This window comes from Macaca mulatta, chromosome 4 (assembly GCF_049350105.2).
Source record: "Macaca mulatta isolate MMU2019108-1 chromosome 4, T2T-MMU8v2.0, whole genome shotgun sequence".
Taxonomy (NCBI): Eukaryota; Metazoa; Chordata; class Mammalia; order Primates; family Cercopithecidae; genus Macaca; species Macaca mulatta.
In genome coordinates this window covers 102,832,100-102,851,533 of record NC_133409.1, presented here as the reverse complement: position 1 = coordinate 102,851,533, position 19,434 = coordinate 102,832,100, and the positions used below count along the sequence as shown (strand labels likewise).

Below are 19,434 nucleotides of genomic sequence, written 5' to 3'. Positions count from 1 at the left end.
AGTTCTTCATAGTTGTTATATTTATTTATTTAGATACAGGGTTTCACTCTGTCGCCCTGGCTGGAGTTCAGTGGTGGTTATGGCTCCCTGCAGCCTTTATCTTCCGGGCTCAGGCAATCCTCCTGCCTCAGCCTCCCAAGTAGGTAGGACTATAGCTGTGCGCAACCACATCTGGCTGTTTTTAAATTTTTTTCTTTCTTCTTTTTTTTTTTTTTTTGTAGAGAGGAGTTTTGCTATGTTGCCCAGGCTGGTCTCAAACTCTTGGCCTCAAGTGATCCTCCCACCTAACCTCCCAAAATGATGGGATTACAAGTGTGGGCCACACATGCCTGGCCTCATAGTTATTCTTTATCTTTTTACTTTGTTTATGATGCTTTTTTGTTACAAGTATTTTTTCTTTTTATTTCTATGTAATCAAATTCATCACTCTCTCTCCTTACTACTTCTAGATTTTGAGTCACTGTTAAAAGGTTTTCCTCACCTTTTAACACCTTTTTGGTAGTTAATCTCCTGGTAACAGCTGGTTTTACCAGGTAATGGAAGAATTCATCCATCTTTTCTTTTACTACTAACGTGTTTTTTTTGTTTTTTTTGAGATGGAGTCTTGCTCTGTTGCCCAGGCTGGAGTGCAGTGGCGCAATCTCAGCTCACTACAACCTTCGTCTCCTGGGTTCAAGCAATTCTCCTGCTTCAGCCTCCCAAGTAGCTGGGACTACAGGCGCATGCCACCATACCTGGCTAATTTTATGTAATATTTGTAGAGACAAGGTTTCACCATGTTAGCCAGGATGGTCTCAATCTCCTGACCTTGTGATCCATCCGCCTTGGCCTCCCAAAGTGCTGGCATTACAGGCGTCAGTCCCCGCATCCGGCCATGTGGTTTTCTTTTTAAACCTCTGATCTATTTGAAATGGATCCCCATGTAACATGTAAAGATTAAATTTTATTTTTTTATTTGCATTTGTCTCAGCATCCCAAAGCTAATTATTATGAATTCTACATTTCCTCACTGTTTGAGAGGCCACCTTTCCTATGTATTATACTTATATATGAAATCAGGTCTATTTCTGTTGTGTTCCAATGGTCTGTCTATTCATGGGTCAGAATCACACTATTTGACTTACAGTATCTTAATAAAACATTTTAATATTAATATCTGATAGGGCTAGTCCTTGCCCTGATTTCTTTTATTTTCAAAGGTTTTCCTAACAATTGTTTCCAAACAAACTTTATAATCAACTTGTCTAGCTGAAAAAATAAAACAAAATTTGATGGCATTTTTATTGGGTTTTAGTTTATTGAATTTGTATATTAACTTAGGGATAACTGACATTTTAATAATAGTTACCATCTTATCCAATAATACGGTATATATTTCCATTTGCTTAAGAATACTTTTGTACTGGCTGGGCGCGGTGGCTCACGCCTGTAATCCCAGCACTTTGGGAGGCTGTGGCGGGCAGATCACGAGGTCAGGAGTTCAAGACCAGCCTGGCCAACATGGTGAAACCTCATCTCTACTAAAAATACAAAAATTAGCTGGGTGTGGTGGCAGATGCCTGTAATCTCACCTACTCGGGAGGCTGAGGCAGAAGAATCACTTGAAGTCGAGAAGCAGAGGTTGCAGTGAGCCGAGGTCATGCCATTGCACTCTAGCCTGGGTGACAGAAAAAGACTCCACCGCAAAAAAAAAAAAAAAAAAAAAAAGAATGCTTTTGTACTCTTTTCCAAAAGTATTTTGTAATTTTCCTCATATATGTTTTTGACACTTCCGGTTAAGTTTCAGCATTTTAATTTCTTTTTTGTGCTGTCATTGTACATGAGGTCTTCTCTTCCATATGTTCTAGGTGACTTTTGAAAAAATATATACATATATATTTTACACATATGTATGGATTATACATATATCTTTTATACATATGCATAGATTATACATATATTTATATTTTATATATATCCATAATATATATATGTATGCATGTATTAAACACACATATTCTTTATTTGTAGACTTTTATACATTGGAGTTATTAGTCTTGGTCTCTGGTTTGAATTACAAAGAGTTTTCCATAGGTGTTATTTTTATTTTATATATAATAATAATAAATTAATTATATTTTATATATATATATAAAATAGCTTTCAAAAAGTCTGCCTGCCTTTCTTTCTCTTCCTCCCTTCCTCTCTTCCTTCCTTCATGAGACAGAGTCTTGATCTGTCGCCCAGGCTGAAGTCCAGCGGCATGATCAAGGCTTGCTGCAGCCTTGACCACCTGGCCTCAAGCTATCCACCTACCTCAGCCTCCTAAGTAGCTGGGACTACAGGTGTTACAGCTGGAACTATGCCACCACACCTGGCTAATCAAAAAAAAATTTTGCATAGAGTGGGTGTTGCTATGTTTTCTTTCTTTTTTTATTGTTATTTTGAGACAGAGTCTCACTACATTGCTCAGGCTGGTCTTGAACTCTTGGCCTCAAGTAATCTTTCCACCTCAGCTACCTGAAGTGCTGGGATTAAAGGAATGAGCCACCACGCCTCACCTATAACTTGCTAATTTAGTAAGTTATTTTGTTTGTAGTAGTTTTCTCATGGATGCTTTTGGGTTTTCTTGACATATAACTATATTATCCCCCCAAGAAAGACAGTTTTACTTCTTCTTTTCCAATTCCTATGCCTCTAATTGCTTTCTATTTCCATTAGCTACTATCTCCAACACAATGTTAAAGATAAAAAATTAAAGCCAATGCTCAACTATACTAGTAATTAGGAAAATATTTCTTAGCAATAAAATATCAAATTGACAAAATGAGGAAGTGTTGACCATGATGTGAAGCAATGGGAATGTTTATGATGCCAGTGTGGGTGTAAATTCATATAGCGACTTTGGACAGCTGTTTGGAATTACCTAATAATACTGAAGATGTACTCTAAGGCCCAATCATTCCATCTCTTATGTAAAGAAGAGAAAAGCTCACACATATTCAAAAGAGATATGAACAAGAATGTTCACTGCTGTATTATTTTTAATGTAAAAACTGAAAACAGTTTAAATGTCCACAGAAAGAATAACAGATATATAAGTTGTAGTACATCCTGACAAAAGAATATCTTACAGCAATTAAAATGAATGAATACAGTACATGTGTCAACATGGAGAAGTCTTAAAAACACAATCAGAAGTGAAAAAAGCAAGCTGCAAAAAATACAATGTGATACCATTTATATGTCGTTTCAAAACACGTAAGTTAATAGTATGTAATTTTAATATTTATAAATAGTAAAAATACAACAGTACTCGTATTTAGTAAAAGTATGTACGACAGTCCATAGTTTCTAGTCTTCTTAGTTATGCAACTAAGAAGTTTTTACAAATTCTTTTTGTTTGGCAATGATACATTCCATACTTCAGACACATGTTTCCTCTGGGGAAGGATAAAAGAGAATGAACTTAGAGGAAGCTTCAACTGTGTTAATGCTTTATTTTAAAAACTCTATCTATCTATCTATCTATCTATCTATCTATCTATCTACCTACCTACCTACCTATCTACCTACCTATCAAGTTTTATTAAAAATGGGAGTAAGAAAATGGATTTTTATTACACTGTTCTGGAACTTTACTATAAATTTGAAACAGTTCATAACAAATTAATTACTTAAATTATGAACTCGGTTAGAACTTCTAGAAAATTAGCCAAAATACTGATAGACTGACCCCCTCAGTGAAGTACAAGACGTGAGAAAAAAAAATATTCTTTAACTGACATAACGAGCAACGAAGACAAAACTCTTAAGCAATTAACTCCGAATACAGCTGAATGAATTTTGTCATTGCTTTTCCTGCTGAGGACATCAGCCAGTAATCACATGAGGTCTATATGGGACATCAAGCTTCAAATAGAGCATGTGGGCTGTCACAGCAGAAATATTGTATACTGTATTCATGAAAGACTGTATAAAACATAGATATGGTCTGCCATATGCCATTTCCTTTCTTTAGTTTTTCTAAACTTTCTCAAACTTTTTCTAAAGTTGAGAAACATCTTAGATATTAAAGAATAAACATTTAGCACATTTGAACCTAAGGTACAAAGTAAAACCAGCTGTTACCAGGGGATTAACTACCTAATAATAATAATAATAATAATAATAATAATAATAATGATAAGGTACAAAGTAAAACCAGCTGTTACCAGGAGATTAACTACCAAAAAAAGAAAAAAAAGAAATCAGACTTAAAGTCTCAGAATTAAGCCCAATTCTAAAGTGAGTATCACCTTTATCTGGAAGAATCGATCAGTAACTGTTAGTGACAAGTGAGTTCACAACACTACACCAAAATAGAATTAGAAAGGAAATAGACTAGAATCCAGCCCTCAAACATCTTATTTCAAAATAATGTATGTGTCTTTTATAGATCAGGTTTATGAGACTCTTTGGGCAGAAAAGAAAAATGTCAAGTAGAGACAAATACAGAAGAAGCAAGAGATCCTTTACAGTAACAAATACCACAGGCCTCTCCTGCTTAACTGTTAGCAGTGCAAGGCCCCTGGGTGTTCACCTCTGATGCAGCATCATTAACCCCTGCCCTCTGCTCTACAAATCTCATTTCTCCAGGAGGCTGTCCAGATAGCCACTTCCTTAGACCAGGAAAGCAATTACTCCGATGGGGTTTGGGGAGCAAATGTTAATGTATTACTTACCTGGGGAAAGTTGGCTACATGATATGTAGTATATTCACCCATCAGTTAGAAAGATAAATTTTAGCTACTACTTTTATGCAACAAGAATACCAAACTCATCTCAATATTTAGAAGTAAAGGTCAGCAAACTTTTTTGTAAAGGGCCAGATAGTACGTATTTTACTATCTGTTTATAGGGCATCTATCTCAACTACTCAACTCTACGGTAGTGTGGCAAATGCAGACACAAATAATGTGTATACAAATAGGCATGGTTGTATTTCATTAAAATTATAAAAGCAGGGCAAGGTCCTGAATTTGTCTTAGTGGCTATAATTTGCCTACCCCTGATGTAAAGCAATCAAGGACACTTTGAAAGGGAACTGTCCCATACGCCCATGCTAAATTCTTTTTACTTTTTAAAGCCTAATCCAATCCCATCTTCAAAAAATACACATCAATTACATATGTAAGCCTTGCTTCCCTCAATGAAACCTTTATATCTCATTTTCCAGGCCTCACTGCTCTGCTTCCTCTGAACAAAACACATAATGCAGGATTTTTAGCCTTTCAGAGATTAAGGAGTCCTTTTAGAAACTGGTGAAAGTTATGAATACTTGCCAAGCAAATGCACACATACATATACATAATTTTGTATCTCTTTTTATAGAGGTCACTGATACCCTGGAATTTGCTGGAAGTGAAGCCAGTACGTCCAAGGATTCCAGGTTGCTGCCATACCTCTTGAATTAGTTACTAACAAACATCTCACAGTTACTGTGGGACAGGAATTTGCAAACAACCTAGCTGGGTGGCTCTGGTTTAGAATCTCTCATGTGGCTGAAGTTGTTTGTGAAAGGAAATAAAATCTCAGGACCCTAATTCACTATGCCAACAGGAAAAAATTAAACTGAAACCTGGGTCATGAGAGAAATTGCCTTTCTTTTTTAAATTTTTTTGAGACAGAGTCTCACCCTGTCACCCAGGCTGGGGTGCAGTGGTGCTATCTCAGCTCACTGCAACCTCCGCCTCCCGGGTTCAAGGGATTCTCCTGTCTCAGCCTCCCGAGTAGCAGGGACTGCAGGTACACACCAGCACACTCAGCTAATTTTTGTATTTTTAGTAGAGACGGGGTTTCACCATGTTGGTCAGGCTCGTCTTGAACTCCTGACCTCAGATGATCCACCCACCTTGGCCTCCCAAAGTGCTGGGATTACAGGCATGAGCCACCACGCCTGGCCTGCCTTTCCTTTTGTTCCTAAGCAGATAGCTACAGATAAAATGTTAAAAATCTCCACAGGTAGCTACTCTATGTTCACCCTATCTTAAGTAAAGTGCCAGTTTACTGAGCGCTAGATGAATACATAATTAACTATTCTTCTACCTGCTCCTTTTCTCTTGCAACATGTGGATTCAGTAATGTGACCGTATTCTCCTTCTTTCCCCTCCAGCCCTTTTCACCTTTATATAAATACTGAAGCCCTCAAAAATATCTTTGGAAAAAGGCACGAACCACAGATTGTTCCTATGAACTTGGGGTCCTTTTTTCCAGGCGTATCTTTAGCATTGGCAAAATAAACTTCTAAATTGATTGAGAACCATTTCAGATACTTTTTGGTTTACACATTCAAGATGCCAACAAGGGCTACGGTTGTCCACAGGCCGGATGGGGGATAGGGTTACTGCTTCTAAGATGGTACATTCACAGGGCCACTGGCAGGAGGCCTCAGTTCCTTATCATATGGGCTCTCCATAGGCCCTGGTGTCCTCATGTCGGCAGCTGGATTCCCACAGAAGGAGTGCTGAAGACATAGAGCAAGGAAGAATCCACTGTGCCTTTTATGACCTACTCCCAGAATTAAAACTGTCATATCATCATTGTTGTATCCCTGAGGAGTGAGTCAGTAAGTCCAGCCCACACTCAAAAGAGAGGGAAATTAAGCTCCACCTCTTAAAGAAAGGAACATGAAAGAATTTTTAAAACCACATTTTACAACCATCAATATCTCCAAGGAACCCAATGATATCAAGAAGGCGGTATTATGTTTAATCTGCCTGGAACCCCTCACTGTTCCTAGCACCATAATTACTACATAAATACCCGGGATGACTCATTACTATATTGAGTTAGGTACGGGTCAAGTAGTTTTTCATAACAATTTTGTGAATTTGGTAGCAATCTTTAGAAGTATCTAAATAGAACCTTTAACTCTTATAAATGAATTAAACTACAAAATGAAGAACAGATGACAATTCCTAAACTATGTTCCCACAGCTTAAGAGTAAATCCTCCTCCCCCAAATTCTGGCAGGAAGTTCTTACATAAGAAGGTAAAGAAGGATAAATTTTGTTAAGAAATTTATCATTTTGACAATTAAAAAAAGAACAAAATAAGCATAGCAATCCCTAAGCAGTTAAAATTTAGTTTTTTAACTGAAAAAAGAACCATCTTCTAAGCATTTCCTGAATTCCCAACTTCTGGATTTTTCCCTTAAGGTTTTTCACCCAAGTTCTGTGTATGCATAAACCTGCCAAGCACATAGCCTCAGGTGGTAGAGCTGCCACACATAATCAATAAGGTCATAGAGAATTAAATGAACAAGTCACATTGGCATTAATTAGTGCCACCTGTAAAAGTCCCTAATATATAAATAAATTAAGATCTTCATGTAAAACAAAAAACAAAAAAAACCCGATAAGTTTAAAGTTTTTATTACATTTTCTTTTGTTTTAATAGATTCCAGCACAAACATGCACAGAGAATGTATGCAAGTATTCCAAGATGTCTTGGAATAATAAGCACTCCAACATTTATAGGTCATGTCTCCAAGGTAAAGAAGTGGGATTCGTAGTTACTCTGTACATTTAAAGACATCTGCATTCCTTTTTTTTTTTTTTGAGGCAGAGTCTTGCTCTATTGCTCAGGCTGGAGTGCAATGGCACGATCTCGGCTCACTAAAACCTCCGCCTCCTGGGTTCAAGCAATTCTCCCACCTCAGCTTCCTGAGTAGCTGGTATTACAGGTGCCTGCCACCACGTTCGGCTAATTTTTGTATTTTTACTAGAGATGGGGTTTCACCATGCTGGCCAGGCTGGTCTCAAAACTCCTGACCTCCGGTGATCCGCCCGCCTCGGCCTCCCAAAGTGCTGGTATTACAGGCATGAGCCACCATGCCCAGCCGACAGCTGTATTCTTTAGGGAAGGGAGTATAAAGTAGGAGAAACTGAATTTCCCAATGGAAGTGTGAGCTAAAAGTAGATGATAGCTTTGGAATGAATAGTTACACTCCTTCTTTCTTCTTCCTCTGTGGGAAATGGGCACTATGGGTCCCTGGCTATGTGTGTATACTTGAATATCAGATCCAGTAGTTGTAATTCTTCATGCTATCTATAATTCTGGGAATCCAGCATACCGGACAGGTTCAACAATCAGAGTCTGGTATACATAGTGATGTCATTTGACATATTTCATATTATAAACCATTCCAGAGCTTACTTCTATTTGAGTCCTTTACTAAGAACTACCTCTGCCACTTGGGTGTTTGTCAGATAAGTGGTGATGGTTTACATAACACTAGGTACAGATTAGTCCCATTAAGTCCCATTATTAGAGTATGTGTTCCACAACTGCAAGAGTTTTGTAGTTTTTCTTTACTAATGCAGACCTACCACCTAACATAGTATCTGTTAACTGAATGTATGAATACACAAATAAATAAACCTTCCACCTTATCTCTGGTGTTAGGTTATTGTGAGAGAGAAAGAAACGGGGAGGGGGAAGAGAGAGAGTCAGCAAAAGTATAATTCATTATTTAAGTGCTTTAAAGTATATTAATTTTAAATGCATAAATATAAATTCTCTTCCTTTGATGTACAGGCACTCCTGGAAATTGCCAACATATGACTGTCCTCTTCCAATCTTTTCCTCTTGCACGACTGTACCCAAGCTGTATTTGGCAGACACTGACACCTATCAGCTGACATAGAAAATGGTTTCCCTCTGGGAATATACAGTCATCCATAAGTATCCATAGGGGATTGGTTCCAGGACTCCCCTCAGCAAAAATCCACCTATGCTCAAGTCCCTTATGTAAAATGACACAGTATTTTGATATAACCTATGCAAATCCTCCCGTATACTTTAAATCATCTCTAGATTACTTATGATACCTAATACAATGCCTACACATCACTTCATTCATGTGGATTCAACATAGGAATCAGTGTGCTACAAATCCAAGTATTGCTTTTTGAATTTTGTGGGGATTTTTTCCCCCAAAATATTTTCCTTCTGAGGTTGGTTAAAACCATGGGTGTGGAACCCATGGTGACAGAGGGTTAACTGTACATTCTCCAATCTTCTTCCTTAAATTCTTATTTTCCAACTTTGGTCCAATTAATAACAGGGAAATCTCTTTCTATATTCACTCTACTCCACTGACATACAGGATATTCTTGTACAATTTCTCAAAAGTATATTCTTTGGACCTAGAGGTCCCATGAAAAAGAGTTCCATGATCATATAAGACTCACAGTGCTACACACTATATGTTTGCCAATTTCCCTATTTTGACTTCATTAATCTAGAAACAAACTCTGTGATAAAATTAGCAAAGTTAAGTCACTTCACCAGTAAAGGTATTATTTGAAATTGCTGAAAGGAAAAAAATGATGGAAATAACATACACTAGGGAAATAGGAGTAAAACAGCAATCACAGGGCCTAAAATAAATTTCTGTGTATTCATGTATTTATTTTTATTTAATTCACAAAGATGTAAGAACTTTATTAGCTATGGACAACAGAAGAAAAAATTTTAATATATTTGTTAATGAAGACCTTACCCATGCAATACTTATAACCAAAACACTAATTTATATATCAATCCCCTCCTTACAGAAATATTACCAAAAAAAAAAAAAAGATCCTAATTGAAATAGAAAATTGAGTCCCATGGGTAATTATACACTCTTAGCAAACACAATGAACTGTACATGACCTGCATAGATGAATTAACATTTGAGCAGTAGCAGTATTCCACTCTGATTGGACATAACAGAGAGTATGACAGGCACAGGAGAAAGCAGGGTTAGGGAATGAAACTGGAGTCAGGCTCTAGAAGACCTCTAATACTAATCCTAGGAGATAAGGATTTGCGACAGGCAAACAGAGGCAGGGGTATGATTGCAATGACCAGGTTGGGTGGATTAGGGGTGACACAGGTTGAAGAGATGCATATAAACATCACAAGAAGAGGGACAAACACCTGAACGAGGTTGATGCAATGAAGAAGAGAAAGAAAAGAATGGATGTGAAAGAGTTTTTGAAGGCAGAGTGTATATGACTTCATAACAGGTTGGATGTGGGGAAGAGGGAAACAATTAAAGGCAAACTTTAGGTTTTGAGTCCAGGTGATTAGGAGAATCATGATGCCATTGGTAGACATACAAATAAGAAGAAAGATATATTTGCCAGGCATGGTAAGGAGTTTCTTCTACCTTGGGCATACTGAATTTGAGAAGTTAGTGGGATACGCAGCAGAGACAACATAGAGACAAGAGGGAGAAGTAAAAAACTTAAGTGAAAGGTAGGACTTGAAATGTAGGCTTGAATGTTTCTACTCAACAGAAATTAGAGTTTCCTTTATGAGAGCAGATAAGCTTAGCAAAGGGGAAGAAGAAGGCAGGGAGAATCCCCTGCTAGCAGGCTAAAGGAAAAAGTATAAATGAGAAGGAGAAAGGGAAGAGGTAAAAAGAAAGAGGAAAGGGAAGAGGACAGAGGCAAACCAGTAGAATGCCAGGGAAAATACTTCCAAGAAGAAACCATGAATAATGCCAAATGCTAAGGATTGAGAAAAAGCAAATGATTTTGCTTAACAGGTGTGTTCATTTGTGATCTTTGAATCAGCAGTTTCAGTAAATGATTGCAATAAAAACATACGTGGACATGCTAGAAAGATCTCCTTAAACATGATACAAAAGCAAAAGCCTTCAATTTCAATTGTGACAGTATCAAAATTTAAAACTTCTGTATGTCAAAAGAAATTATATAGTTTAAAAGTAAGTGATAGGGTGAAAAAAGGACTACTCATCAAAACCAGATAAAGGATTAATACTAACACACACACACACACACACACACACACACTCACAGTCACCAACTTAAGTAAGCAAAGGAACATGAACAGGTTATTCATAGAAAAAGAAGCTCAAGTGTCTAATAAACATAAACAGAGATGTTCAACCACACTAGTAATCAGAGAAACAGTCTTTTAAAAAAGATACAATTTTATCAGGGCAAAATTAGTAATCCTAATAGTGTCAAGTATTGTAACAGGTATGAGGAGAACAACAAAGGCGTCAACTAGAAAAGCCTATAGGAGAGCAACTGAACAGTAGCTCTTAACCTTTAAAACATCAGTAGGCCGGGCATGGTGGCTCATGCCTGTAATCCCAGCACTTCAGGAGGCCAAGGCGGATAGATAATTTGAGGCCAGGACTTGGAGACCAGCCTGGCCAACATGAGGAAATCCCGAGTCTACTAAAAACACAAAAATTAGCCAGGTGTGGTGGCAGGCACATGCAATCCCAGCTACTGGGAGGCTGAGGCAGGAGAATCGCTTGAACTTGGAGACAGAGGTTGCAGTGAGCTGAGATCATGCCACTGCACTCCAGCCTGAGAGATAGAGAGCAAGACTCCATCTCAAAAAAGCAAAAAACATCAGTAGTAGGGAGCACTTCTATCCCCTGATAAAAAAGAACCAGGGTTTCTTTTATGGCTGATTCTAGGGCTGAGGCAGGGAAAAATGCGAAAATATAAGGTAAGTCCGGAGTATTTTATGAGATCAGGAAGCAAGGAGGTGCTCAAAAATTAAAAGTACGGGGTTAGGCAAAGGGACGTGACAGTCAGCCAAAAAGAGCTCCCAATAGCCAAAGCTGGAACAATTTGAGCAACAAAATAAGTAAATAAATAAATAATAGCATAGTACTGGATTATAACCCAAATTATAAAATAAATATACATGAGTCCTTAAGATATAATTGAAGGAACAAACGATAGAGAAAAAACAAATCTTTCTTACATAAAAATTCCAAATAAAATCTACAGATAATACCTTCCTCCAGGACACAGAGCTTATCACTCCTAGCCCTTTGAGTGTGGGCTGGATTTAGTGACTCAATTCCAAAGAATACAGCATGGGAAGGGAAAAAGGGTAGCTTGGTGGAAAAACCTGACCAACACTACCTTGGCTAAGTAATCAAGGCTAACATTGCCGGTAATGGAAGGTGGATACCCTAATATGATGTGATGGTATTTTCCCCAAACCCACAACCCAGTCTAATCATGAGAAAAACATCAGGCATGAAGGGGCATATTACAAAATGCCTAACCAATACTCCTCAAAACTGTCAAGGTTATGAAAAACAAGGAAAAACTATCATAGTCTAGAGGAGACAAAGGAGACATGACGAGTTAATGTAATGTGGTATCATGAATTAGATCCTGGAATAGAAAAAAGGACATTACTTGAAGACCTGGTGAAATGTGAATAAAGTCTGAAATGTAGTTACAGCAGTGCACCAATGTTGGTTTCTTAGTTTTGACAAAGATGTCACGATAATATTATCATCTTTCATTAGGGGAAACTGAATATGGGTTAGGGGTACACAGTAACAATCTGTACTAACTTTGCAACTCTTCTGTATATCTAAAATTACTCCAAAATAAAGTTTTTAAAAATTTAAAATAAATATACCCCAGGAATACCACCACCACTTCTTTCCATCCACTTTAAAGAAATTGTTGCAGAGGTGCGCAAGAAGGCATGTGCAAAGGTCTTCACTGCAGAATTGTATCAAAGAAAAATTTAAAATAACTTTAATAGAATAATGAAATAAATCATGAAATACATTATGGAATATAGGTTTAAAGAATGAGATACATTTATACGTACTGAGAAGACATAATATTGTGTGAAAAATAAATTGCAAAAGGACACTATGGTATATGATATTATTTATGTTAAAAAAAGAAAAAGGAAAACACAATGGTTTTTATATATACTTCTGGGGCATATATAAATATATGTATACGCTTAGGTAAAGGTCTGGAAAAATACACAGCAACCTGGTTACAGTGGTTATATAGACGGGAGTGAAATTAGAAATAGTAGTCCAGGGATTTGAACTTGACCCTATGATTTGAAATTATTTTACAAGGAGAATGCCTTCACCATTTACCTAGGGAATTAGGAATGACTGATTTAAGTATGGGAGTTTTCTCTGACATGGAGAGAAAATGACAAGAGTAAGGTTCTGGCAGTTGATATTGTGCAGTAAGGCAGAGGGTGTTGATATTGCGCAGTAAGGCAGAGGGTGTCCCATGGAGGACAGCGCTATTGCTACAGGCCTTTGGCCTGAAGCCTTGCATAGGTGCCTGGGACAAGCACTTCCTTCCACAATGGATGTTACAGCAGCAGCTAGACTTAACAGTGGGAACTCCAATAATGAAATGTTCCATTTATTTTGCTTTGCAATAGAGGTGCATGCACCTGGAGGGCTCTTACAGCGATCTGGATAAAAAGTCCCCAAGTGATAACGAAAGAAACTGACTTCTTCCCTCTACTCCAGCTGACTTTAGGATCCAAAGATCATTTTTCAACCCCAATGTTTAAAACAAAAGCAGAACCACAGGAACATTGCAGTTGCTTTATATGACAAATGTCAAATTAAAATTCTGGCAGACACTAAAGATTACCCACCTTTTTCTTTATACATGTCATTTCACATTAGGCCAATACATTTCCTTACAAAATGGGATTACAAAAATCACATGGAAAATCTGGAAGGAAATTTAACTCAGGGCATGTGTCTGAATAAGTGCTAAAACTCCATTAAGGGATTAGAGTTTTTCTTAATATATTTTAAGAGGATCATTTGCCATCAATAATCTTTGGTATTTAAAAAACATTTTTAAGAAGCTTCAAATATACAATTAAAAGCTTTCTCTTCTACCAGATCTAAGTTTCAGTAAGTGATTAAAAACTACAGCCTCTTTCCAACTCTTAAGTCATTAAAATAGGCCATATAGATTCTATAGTCCATCACTATAATAATAATAATACAAGAGTTACACAGTACTCTTTGCATGGGGACAACCAAACTTTAACCCGGATGATCTCAACTGTCTGCTTTCTCTGTGCTTGTGCTTAGTAGATGACAAGCTGGAAAAGGTCACAGCATAAGAAAGGTTAACATCACTATGAATTTGTGATCATGAACCTCAAATGGGCAATGAACAATGCCTACCAAGTCCACACATTTCTGGGCATCTCACTCATCTCCTTTCCAAATGACCATTTTAAATCTCCATTCTCCTCAAATCTGCAAGTGTCCACTACCCTCATCCCTTCTCCCTCTTGTGCTTCCTCCCTCTTGTGCCTCCTGCCTCTTGTGCCTCCTCCCTCTCGACTCCTGTCTTACAGATAAAACAGAAGGCATCAGAGGACGAGTATTTCATCTTCTCAAAACCTATACGCAAATCTATTCCAGCCACTCCAATACTGATCTCCTTCTTTCCTGTTACAAAAGGAGAGCTATCCTGCTCCTGAGGCTGGTTGCTCCACCAGAACTTGAGATACCAGACCTTTTCATTTTGTCCTGGAATCCTGCTATCAGTCATACCTTCTTTCTCATGTGTAATAACCCTCTTCTCAACAGGACCTTCCCTGTTGGCTTTTTTATTTTTTGAGACAGAGTCTCACTCTGTCATCCAGGCTGGAGTGCAGTGGCGTGATCTCAGCTCATGGCAACCTCTGCCTCTTGGGTTCAAGTGGTTCTCCTGTCTTTGCCTCCCAAGTAGCTGGGACTATAGGTGCACACCACCACACCCAGCTAATTTTTGTATTTTTAGTAGAGACAGTGTTTCACCATGTTGGCCAGGCTGGTCTTGAACTCCTGACCTCAAGTGATCCACCCACCTCGGCCTCCCAAAGTGCTGGGATTACAGACCTGAGCCACTGCACCCGGCCCCCTGTTGCTTTTAAATAGACTCAAGTGAGTCTAACCCCACCTGCCTACCTTAAGTCAGCTTCTCATCCCCTTCTTCTCTGTTCTTCTCCTTTCACAGCCAAACTTCTTGAAACAGTGGTCCACACTTACTGTTTGGCATATCACCTCTCACTCACTGCTCACCCATTCCACCCCGGCTCCCATCCCAGGCACTCAACAAGAAAATTCCTGCTAAAGTCACTAATAACCTTTGTAATCTACATCCAATGCATGTTTTACATTCAACATCTTACTGACCTCTCTCTCAGCAGCATTTGACCACTTTCTCCTTCTTAAAGCAGTTTCCTCCCTTAGCTTCTAAAAAGCAACACTGTTGTTTTCCTTCTGTCTCACCACTCCTCTATCTCCTTTCCAGACTCACCCTCCTTTAACTAGCCTATAAATGTGGGAGTTCTTCACTACTCTGTCTTCCATTCTTTCTTCCTAAATAATCTTACTCATGCCTTTGGCTTCAATTATGACTAATATGCAGATGACTCACAAATTTACAAATCCAGCCCTAACCTTTCACTTGAACCCCAGGTCTATATATTAACATTCTATTTGCTATTCCCTCTTGAACAACTCAAATGCACCTCCAACTCAACATGTACAAAAGTGAACCAATTATCTTCTCCCAAAACTTTATCTTCTTCCAATATTATCTATCCCAGTATTTGGCGGCCCATTCCCCAAATCCAATCAATCACCAAGTATGCAATTTTACTTAATAAGTATCTCTCAAATCTATCGCAGCCACCATTACCCAGGTCCAAACTAAAATAATTTCTCTCTCTTAGGCTACTGCAATAGCTTCCTATCTGATCTACCCAAATCCAACTGTTCTCTAGATGGCTGCCAGAACAATCTTTCTGAAGCTTAAATTAAACCACCTCTTCCTTCTCTCTGGATAAAATGTTCAATAGGTTCTTATTGTTCTTAGGACAAAGACTAAACTCTTTCAAGTCCCTTTGGGTCCCTGAGTTGGTCTGTCTTCCCTACCCTACGCCTGTTTCTATTAGTCACCTTGACCTTCCTGTCCCTTGTACTCACTGTACTGCCTCCTACCCCTTGCCTAGAAGCTCTTCACAGTAAACTTCTTCTCATCCTTCAGGCAGTAGTCAAGCATCAATTTTTTTTTTTTTTTTTTTTTTTTTGAGACGGAGTCTTGCTCTTGTTGCCCAGGGTGAAGTGCAATGGTGCAATCTTGGCTAACTGCAACCTCCACCTCCTGGGTTCAAAGGTTTCTCCTGCCTCAGCCTCCCGAGTAGCTAGGATTATAGGCATGTGCCACCACACCCGGCTAATCTTACATTTTTAGCAGAGACGGGGTTTTTCCATGTTGGTCAGGCTGGTCTCGAACCCCGTACCTCAGATGATCTGCCAGCCATGGCTTCCCAAAGTGCTGGAATTACAGGCATGAGCCACTGTGCCTAGCCCAAGCATCAATTCTTCATGGACTCCTATCCTGACCCAGTTGGTTTTTCTCTGATTTGTTCTCATAGCACCATTTATCTCTTCATCACAGCACTAATCAGTTTGCAGTTTTGCATTTATTTATTTTTCCTGCTAGATTGTAATAAGTCTGTGATACAAGGTCTCATTTAGCTCAATATTAAATTCCTAATATGTAGCACAAGACTATACATTTAATAAGTATTTGCTGAATGAATCAATGACCTTCTCTAATTCCTGAAGTTGAAAACTTTTCTATTAATTGTCCAAATTCTATGGATTCTTACAATTCAGCTTCTTTTCTCTAGCTTCACTGCAAATGCCTTATCCCTTTATATACAAATTTCCTACAGCAGCCTTGTAGGATGCAGCCTTAGCTTTAGCTTCTCTCCAGTTCACCTCTTACTGCACACAATTGACAGGATGCTGGGCAACATCTTCTTATAGGCAATCAAGATGGTAATAGGAAAGGGGAAAGACCACAAGGAAAAAGAGATTGTATAAGGAAAGGGAAGCTTGAAGCCACCCCATCTCAGAATGTTTGGCCTGGAGAGAATAGCAGGTTACCTGAATCTCTGAAGAGCTATCATGTTCAAAAAATAGCAGCTCTGGAAGAGTGTCTAGGAAGCAGATTTATCTCAAATAAAAGGAAGACCATTCTAACAATTAGAACTTCAGTGTAGTTGCTTTCCAAGTCATAACTTTGCCATAATCCAGTGGATTCAAGCATAGTCTGGTGAAATGCATATCACAGATTCTTAAATATCACCTCATATCACAGTGATTCTTAAATTTTTTTTTTCAGCTGTGGAACCCTTTCTTCCAAAACACCCTGTTGAGTAGAAACTAATATTTGAAAGAAACAAATGTGAGCATCTCTACAGTAGGTGTCTGACCCCCACCCCACCTTCCCAAGCCCTCTGGGAGCCACATACTCTTTCATTAGCTAGAATCCACTATTTGAACACGTGGATGTTTTTGCTGCCCAGCTCTTTTCAGTTTTTCCTGGAATAGGGGTGGAGTGGGGGACAGTACTTCCTACCTTTTGTTCTATTTTCTTTAATTCAGTGAATGAATACTGTTCTCCATGAAAACCTGTTCCATAGATGCTTTGGTTTGAATGTTTGTGTCCTCTCCAAAAGTCATTTTGAAACTTAATTCCCAATGCAACAGTATTTAGAGGTAGGGCTTTTGAGAGGAGATTAGACCACAATGGCTCTGCCCTCATGGATGAGATTAGTACTTTTTAAAAGAGCCGGTGGGCCAGGCATGATGGCTCACCCCTGTAAGCCCAGCACTTTGGGAGGCTGAGGCAGGTGGATCACCTGAGGTCAGCAGTTCAAGACCAACCTGGCCAACCTGATGAAACCTCATCTCTACTAAAAATACAAAAATTAGCTGGGCGTGGTGGCAGGCGCCTGTAATTCCAGCTACTTGGGAGGTTGAGGAAGGAGAATTACTTGAACACGGGAGGCAGAGGTTGCGGTGAGCCAAGATTGTGCCATTGCACTCCAGCCTGGACGACAGGGTGAGACTCCATCTCAAAAAAAAAAGGCTGGTGGGGGCTAGCTGGGCCCTTTTGTCCTTCCATCCCTTTTATCCTGTAAGGATATAGTAACAAGGCACCACCTTGGAAGCAGACATGGGGCCCTCACCAGACATCAGAACTGCTGGCACTTTTATCTTAGACTTCCCAGCCTCCAGAATCTGGATAAATACATTTCTGTTGTTTATAAATTACCTAGTCTCAGGTATTTTGTTATAGCAGCACAAGAGACTAAGACATTAGCATTTATATAGATTTTGGTCTTTTGAATACATTTTGGGGGTGTATTTACCATGTTGCCTTAACTTGACCATAAGTTCCTTTTTGGCAAAATCTTTGTTCTCCTGCTTCAAAATCACTTATTAATACAGTACCAAGTACAGCAGGAGGTAATAAAAAAGAGAAAAAAGGAAAACGTAGACCTTTCTCATACGAAAGGTTAAGACAACTACTTCAGGTCTGACTCATAAAACTATCTCACATACAATTAGAAAACATAGAACAGAGAAGAAGCAATTTTATATACTGATTCCCCTTCCATCCTCTACCCAATCGCAGTCCCCAAGCCCTTTTTATTCTCACAGGTCATGATCAGATTTGTCTCATATTTTTTCATCAGAAGAAGGAAACCAGATTCTCCTCAAGGAAGCGATCTGAAGAGAATAACTGCTTTTCATAGGACACCTGGAATTTCTAGTAAAAAAAAAAAAAGCTCACTTTTATTATATGCCTTATTTTCTGTTTCTTCTTTTATTATTACTACTGGATTCATGTATAGTACAGGAATTTCAAATAAAACAAGTTTTAGTTTAGGCCATTGTACAGTCATGTGTCGCTTAACAACATGGATACATCCTGAGAAATGCGTTATTAGGCAACTTCGTCTTTGTGTGAACATCATGGAGTTACTCAGACAAACCTAAGTGATATAGTCTATTATTCCTAGGCTACAGACCCATAGCACACATTACTGCACTGAGTACTGTAGGCAACAGTAACACAATGGTAATTCTTTATGTATCTAAACATATCTAAACACAGAAAAGGTACAGGAAAGATAGAGTATTATAATCTTACGGGACCACTGCCATATATGCAGTCTGTCATTGCAATGTCTCTGTGAAGTTCATGACTATACTTAAAAGTCTAAAAAAGATATTTGCCATTTACAAATGAAAGAAGTACATACTTAATTTGCTTAATAATGAATGGTCCCTAGATGTATACATTTTGGTGATAATACTAACAGACAAATATGTAAAAAGTGATTTCAAATGATGCATTTATATTTTTCCATAAGCACCTAACTACTTCTCTGTATCTTCAGAGTAATTTCTATTCAATAGATTCTTGTTCTAAGGAGCTAAGGCATTGAACTTCTAAAGAAAATCACATTTGTACCCATAAATTCTGATCTATAACATCAGATATGAACATACTGTAAATCAGAAGTTTCTGCTACTGATGTTACAGATTAAGAGGCATAAATTTCACTGAATATAGTATAGTAAGCAGTATATTTTGAGGAGTTATCAAAAGTTTGACACATTCTAAACTACCAGGAGAATTTCTCTTGAGGAAAAATACACATTCATAGTGGCCTTTTCGGATCTCCTAATATTTTCTGGTGAGAGACTACATGATACAATGAAAAGTACTGAATTTGAAATCAGGACAACCCAACTCTAATTCTGGTTTTATC

The 19,434-nt window shown here is 38.3% G+C and overlaps 1 protein-coding gene across 10 annotated transcripts in view; it reads right to left on the bottom strand.

Moving 5' to 3' along the window:
- Positions 1-19,434, bottom strand: part of UBE3D (ubiquitin protein ligase E3D) — a 179,844-nt gene that overhangs the window by 100,223 nt on the left and 60,187 nt on the right. The window contains exon 9 of one of the 10 annotated variants that reach the window (XM_015136839.3): positions 16,270-18,425. The exons of the other annotated variants lie outside the window; for them this stretch is intronic. Within the exon in view, the coding sequence (XP_014992325.1) occupies positions 18,335-18,425 (91 nt within the window). The 3' untranslated portion in view covers positions 16,270-18,334. Of the gene's footprint in view, positions 1-16,269; positions 18,426-19,434 lie in introns of those variants that run through there. 10 annotated transcript variants of the gene reach the window in all.